General features: G+C 39.1%; 1 protein-coding gene across 1 annotated transcript; it reads left to right on the top strand.

Annotated features, from left to right (window-relative positions):
* The first annotated feature begins 4,087 nt into the window (after nucleotides 1–4,087).
* LOC125830693 (uncharacterized) lies at nucleotides 4,088–6,186 on the top strand. The gene is made up of 4 exons (XM_049509873.1): nucleotides 4,088–4,378; nucleotides 4,661–4,849; nucleotides 4,955–5,511; nucleotides 6,060–6,186. The coding sequence occupies exons 1-4, from the start codon at nucleotides 4,088–4,090 to the stop codon at nucleotides 6,184–6,186; spliced, it is 1,164 nt and encodes a 387-aa protein (XP_049365830.1).
* Nucleotides 6,187–7,070: the final 884 nt, after the last annotated feature.

Genomic DNA, 7,070 nt, shown 5'->3' with positions numbered 1-7,070 from the left:
TATTTTTATAAACAATTTTAAATATCTTATACTATATGTTTTCATCAAAATTTATTTATAATTTTTATGAAAGCAAAAACATCCAAACCGAGAACATTTATCTACTTGTTTCATGTATATAAGTGTCTATGATAATTTTTTGCGGAACTAAGAATGTCAATGTCTCTTCCTTCTAGGCCAAAATGGTGAATTTTGAAGTTTTATTCACAGTAAATTCAGTGATCGAAAGTTATGAGGTGTTAGTCGTTCTAACTATTTTTCGTTTTGAATGAATTGTTGTCTTTTTTCTCTCTTATGAATGAATCTTCTTTTAAAGATTTTTTGTGTATGGTTAATAACTGAATCAAACCGAACCAAAACTGATAACAATCAAACCAATAAATGTATATTATATTTGGTTTGATTTTGATAATTCAAGAACCGATTAAATTGGTTTCATTTTGATTTTGACCAATAATCGAGGCAAACCGACCCATGAACACCCACAATCATGGTCTTTCCCAAACCAGTTCAAATAGAAAATTGGGGGATTCTAATGTACTTCTAAATTCGGAGGAGAAAATTGGCGGTTTACCTGCGCTTGACTCTGAACATGAAGATTTTGAAAATTGCATTTCTTCTTGTGACTTAGCAAAAAATACAATTCAAAGAAAGTCCATTTACATAATGGAATGATGGATCTGAGAATGATTGCATATTTGAAAGGTTTGATAGATTGATCACTAATCAAGGGTTGCAAGGATGATTTGATCACCTGGAGGTGGAACATTTAGTTAGAATTAATTCAGAACATGGTCCTATGTTCTCAAATCTTGAAGCAAGGGGGAAGGCATAAGAAACCTTTCAGATTTCTTAAATTATGGACTGAGAATGAGTCTTTCATTGATGTAGTTAGATAGAATCGGAAGATTTGGAAGCTGTATTGAGCATCGAGTTGAGTAAGGGCTTAGATAACCCAAACCCCATAATTGAGTATCTAGCGTAGGATAAGATCGTGTCATTGATTTGGGTAACTCATCATAAAGCCTCTGGTAAGGGCCTAGATATTGGATCCATTAGTTCAGTTTGTCCTTTACCCTGACAAAGTGTTGGATGACTCTGGCAATGTGGGCAAGACGTTGTATCATTATGAGGCTAATACTGATCATTATCAGTTAGAGAAACTCCCAAGAAAAGTAAAGTATACTATTTTAGCATTTGATATCATTGCATATATCTAAGTTGTAAAGCTTTATTGTTTTCAATGCATTGTCATGCTTTACTTTACACATTTATCCAATATTCATTCTTTCTCTGAGTTGTTCCTCAATTATGTATGTTCAGTCTAACAAGTGTTTCATTCAACTATTTTACATACCGTACATTTCATGTTCTAACGCCATTTGGTGCTACATCTTCTAATGATACAAATACATAAACTCAAGATCGATAGCAGACGCTTCACTGAGATCCTCTCCATCAGATTTCGGTGAGACTTCGCTCCTATCGGAGGGCTCTGTAACATCCGGCAATGTGAAATAATTGAAGAGGCTTGGAATTGGAAATTTTTATTTTTGGAAACAATTTTAAAGATGTGGAAAAATGGACTAAGTATGGGAAAAAATGAGTTTTTGGCTAACTTTCAACAGCCCTAAATACTAGATCACGATGATTAAGGTGTAGTCCCAGTTATGGTTGCGAAGCTCGTGGAATGATCTTTCCAACGCCACCGAGTTTGCTCGATTCCGAATTCGTATGAGTGAGTTATTTCCTTGCGAATTTGGGCTGTTGGCAGGGAATCCGTCCGGAAATTTTAAGGGCATTTTGGTCTTTTCCCTAGCTATTTCTTTTGGTTATATATTAGTGTTAGGCTGATTTTTTTGTGGATCATTTTTATCTCATTTTAAAAGAGTGAGAGTGAGGGTTTTATCTCAGAGCACCACAGCAGTCCTTTTGAGCTCCAAGGGCTGGCGCCCCGCGCCTCTCAGAGTGCCAAGGACGCCAAGTTCCCCCATTCTTTTAACACTTTCTCATGCATGTTCCTAGGTATTATACCTATGTTTCATAGTTGTTTCTGACACCCCAAAGTACGTCTAAACATCAAGAATCCCTCCATAACATGTGATCAAACACCTTGAATTCATAATTCCAATTCAGGTGAAGTTAGTTTCCAATTCAAGTGAAGTTAGTTTCCAAGTCAAGTGAAGTTAGTTTCCAAGTCGAGTGAAGTTAGAAGCCAAGTGAAATTAGAAGTCAAGCTTCGAAGATAAGTAAGTCCAAGCAAGTCTTCAAAGTTTTCAAGAGTCTTCATTGAACGTTTTAACTTCATTCTAAGGCTCAAGTTCCAAGTTAAGTATAGAGTTTCAAGTCAAGCAAAAAATATAGAGTTTCAAGCTAAGTAAAGAGTCTCGAGTTTCAAGTTAAGTCAAGAGTTTTGAGTTAAGTCAAGAGTCAAGAGTTGAGTTCATTTCTCAAAAGTAATTAGGGAACTAAGTATTTCCCAAAGAAGTTTATAAGTGTTTTCACATTTAAGTTGAGAGGAAACTGAGATTTCCAAAAGAGTTTTGAGAAGTTTGAGCACTATCTCTTTTTTTAAAAAAGAAAGATGAGTTTTGCAAAGGAGTTTCTAAAACATGATTAGTATGACAAATCGAGTATGTCATCAATGTTTAAACAGTATGGTCTCTAGATATACCATCAATGTTTAAGCAGTATGAATATCCCGAGTCATCAATGATCATATTAAAAATATGGTTTTGATTTGTTGTTTTTAGAAAGAGTTTTCAAGTGCCTTTGGGCTAAGTTTTGAGTAATTATCTCAACTACAGAAAGATGTGTTTAAAACACTTATGAGCTAAAGTATTTTTGGGAGTAGTCATGAGCACTGAATTAGGGGAGCGTTCAAAGAACTCACAGCCCCCATAGAACCATGTATCCAACATGGGATTTCTCGGGTCATACTTTTTAGATGACCACGAAAGTTAAGCTAGCGGATCCACTAAGCAAAAGTAAGGTCCTATATCACGGCAAGGTATAGGATGGTCCTTGGGCAACGTGAGGTAAAACGTTGTATCACCACTTAGTTTCATAGTGGTTGTTATCGGTTAGAGAAACTCCCACAACAGTAGGAAGAGCTTGGTTCCTCGATAAGTTCTGCTTAGTATGGATGGGGGTATGGGACTTCATTCATGCATTGCACAAGTAACCTTTGAGAGGAAGCATGGTATTTTCATGATATTATAAATATGATTTTTACGTCATGTTTTAAATAGTTTTACAAAGCTTTATATATATTGCATGTGTCTTATTGCTTTATATTGAGTTCAGTTATTCATGAGTTGAACAGAGCCAAGGTAAGTTCTCTTTTGTATCCCTTTCAAGCTTAAGTTGTTGTTTAGCGGTCCAGCTCGCATACTCGTACATTCCATGTACTGATGCCAGTTGGCCTGCATCTTTTGACGATGCAGACGCAGGTATCCAGGATCAGCATCCAGCACACCGTTGATCCAATTGAGCACTCCAGAGTCAGTGGTGAGCCTCCTTGCTTTCCAGAGGACTCAGTTATTTATGTTCTTAAGTTTTGTTTTATTAGGATGTTTTTGGGGGGCATTCCCAACATCCATCTCAATATTTTAGAGGCTTCATAGACAGTCAGTCAGTTAGTTAGTTTTGAGTTTCTCATCTATGTATATATGTAAATATTCTATTTTGAGACTTGAGTTGCCGTTTTGGCCAGATTTTATCAGTTGGTTGTTTTATAACCTTTCATTACATTGAGTTATGCTTATGAGATAAGTTTTCGTTGAGTTAAGAAAGCCAGGCCAAGGGTTCGCTTGGGGCCAGCAATGGTCTACGAGTGCCGGTCCCGCCCAGGCTGTAGGCTCGGGGCGTGACAAACTTGGTATCAGAGCAAGTTCCAGAGTCCTAGGGAGTCTATGAAGCCGTGTCTGTAGAGTCCTTGTTATCGGTGTGAAGCGCGCCACATCTATAATTGGGAGGCTACAACATTTAGGAAGATATCTCACTTCTTTCATACTCATCTCGTGCGTTAGAGTTTATCTCTAAAAAGTTTCTTTCTAATTCATGCTTGCGCGTGTTTCAGAGGATCATGCCTCCACAAAGAGCAGTCAGAGTTCATCCAGCTATGAAGAGTATTGAGGAACAAGAGTTACCAAGTGCCCAGGAAGTGCAAATCCAAGAAGAGATAAAATATGCTGATTTTCGTGAAGCTATCCGGATGTTAAGTCAAGTTGCGACCTATCATGTTGGGCAGGGAGATAATCGACACGAAGTGGTTGATACTTCAAGAATCCGTGAACTCTTAAGGATGAACCCACCAAGCTTCACAGGTTCAAGTGTCACTGAGAAACCGGAGAACTTCATTGAGGAACTTAAAAGGGTATTTGATGTGATGCAGGTTGCTGAGTCGGAGAGGGTGGAACTAGCTGCATACCAATTGAAGGGTGTCGCTAGAATCTGGTTTGACCAATGGAAAAAGAATAGGGCTGAGGATGCGCCAGCAGTGAGTTGAGTTGTGTTTGAGGGTGCTCTCATGGGGTGTTTCTTTCCTCGTGAGTTGCGAGAGGCAAAGATCAAAGAGTTTATCACCCTTAATCCGGAGTCTATGAGTGTTCATGAGTACAGTCTGAAGTTCACACAACTTTTCCGCTATGCTTCGGAGATGGTTGTGGATATGAGGAGTAGAATGAGTTTATATGTTGCTGGGTTGTCTTGTCAGTTAAGTAAGGAAGGCATGGCAGCTATGTTGATAGGGGATATTGACCTAGCAAGATTTATGATCCATTTACTACAAGTTGAGGAGGATAAGTTGAAGGATAGAGAAGAGTTTAAGGATAAGAGGGCAAAGATAGTAGGGTACGAGTTCAGGAAGCAAAAGAATGATGCAAATCAGTCATCCCTCCCACAGAAGCAGAATGGACCTGCTCCACCATCTGCTAGTGCACCTGCACTTGAGCACAAAGATGAGTACAAAAGAAATTCGTATAATTTCAGGGCTAAACTTGCCTATCCTCAAGGCAGTATGGTACCAAGGGGTAGTAAGGCTTCTGCATGTGCTAGGTGTGGTAGAACCCACCTAGGTAAGTGTCGTGATGGCCAGACAAGTTGTTTTAAGTGTGGACAAGAGGGCCACTTCATAAAGGAGTGCCCAAAGAACAGGCAAGGTAGTGGAAATCTGAGCAATAGGGCCCAAGCTTCATCAGTTGCTCCCCCAAACATGATAGTACTTAGAGGAGCTACTTCTAGTACTGGCGGAGGAGCAAACCGCCTCTACGCAATCAACAGTCGCCAAGGGCAAGAGGATTCGCCAGATGTTGTCACTGGTATGATTCGAGTCTTTAACTTAGTTGTTTCTGCTTTGCTAGACCCCAGAGCGAGTTTATCTTTTGTAATTCCTTTTGTTGCTATGAACTTTGGTGTTATACCTGAGCAACTTAGTAAGCCTGTTATAGAGTGGAGTTGTAGTTCAGCAGGGCCTAAGGGTCGTGTCTTTTCGTACCTTAAGGCGAGAAAGTTAGTTTCGAAGGGTTGTATCTTTCACTTAGTCCGAGTTAATGACTCTAGTGTTGAGATACCTCCTTTTCAGTCAGTTTCTATAGTAAGAGAGTTTCCAGAAGTTTTTCCTGATGATCTACCCGGAATTCCTCCTGAGAGAGAAAAAGATTTCGGCATAGACATCATTCCAGATATTTATCCTATCTCTTTTTCGCCTTATAGAATGGCACTAGCAGAGTTGAAAGATTTGAAAGAGTAGTTAAAAGGATATGTTAGATAAGGGTTTTATTTAACCAAGTTTACTCGGAAGAACAACGAATTTTCAACGGTTCGAAGCTTGTGAGGAAGACTTTCAGGACTAGAAAGAGGAGTTGACTACCACCCAGTTATGATATTTGGTTCTTGGGTACAAACTGAGTATCTGAATCTAAAATGTAATTGAGAATAATAGTCGAGTTTAGGCGAATCGGGGTGTAATGTGATGAGCAAGAGTTGGTTGTTGTAGTTTTTGCTTCGATGATATGGCGTCATTGTTGTATGATGTTCATGTGGGTGTGTTCACTTAGAATGAGCTTAATCTCAGGCAGAGAGAGAGTGGTTAAAGCACTCAAAGATGATGACATGAGTTTTCTTTATCACCCTGGTAATGTTAATGTAGTTACTGATTCTTTAAGCAAAGTTGTCTATGGGTAGCACCGCCCATATTGGAGAAGGAAAGAGAGAGTTAGAAAAATGATGTGCACAGACTTGCACGCCTGGGAGTCAGACTTATAGATTCTACAGAAGGAGGAATTGAAGGGGAGAGCGGGGCCGAGTTATCATTAGTGTCAGAAGTAGAAGGTGAGAAAGACTCAGACCCTATCTTGCTAGGATTACAGGCAAAATGTTCATAAGAAGTGATGGCTTTTGAACAAGGGGGAGATGGTGTTTTGAGGTATCAAGGTGGATTGTGGAATTGATTTCAAGGATAATTGAGATGATTACCTATCTTGCATAGAGTTGCTTACAACGATAGTTACCATTCTAGCATCCATATGGCTCGTTATGAGGCCCTTTATGGGTAGGGATGTATATCTCTTTTTGGATGGTTTGAAGTTAGTAAAGCAGGGTTGATAGATCCATAGTTAGTTCATCAAGCTATGGAGAAGGTGAAAGTGATTCAAGAGAGGTTGAAAACGGCACAGAGTCGTCAAGAATCCTGCATTGATGTTAGGAGAAAGGCGTTAGAGTTCTAAGTAGAGGATTGGGTATATTTGGAAGTTTTACCCATGAAGGGAGTTATGAGGAGATTCCTGTTCAGATTTGGATCGCCAAGTTCGCAAGTTGAGAACGAATTTGTTGAAGAAGAGATATCCACATCTCTTTGAGTCCGGATGAAATGCAGATTAAGGTACTAATTTCCTTCTTGGTGTTCTTTAAGTTTTAGTGAGTGTGTTGGTGTTGTTGTTTGCATGGTTGTTTGTTAGGTGTTTGAGTTTGATGTTACACCTTAGCTAGTAAAAGTAATCTCATTCGAGGACGAATGTTCCCAAGGGGGAGATATTGTAACATCCGGCAATGTGAAATAATTGAAGAGA

This window comes from Solanum verrucosum, unplaced genomic scaffold (assembly GCF_900185275.1).
Source record: "Solanum verrucosum unplaced genomic scaffold, falcon-dt-bn FXZP01000154.1, whole genome shotgun sequence".
Taxonomy (NCBI): Eukaryota; Viridiplantae; Streptophyta; class Magnoliopsida; order Solanales; family Solanaceae; genus Solanum; species Solanum verrucosum.
Note: the sequence above shows the minus strand (reverse complement) of the source record. Positions and strands in the feature narration are given on the sequence as shown.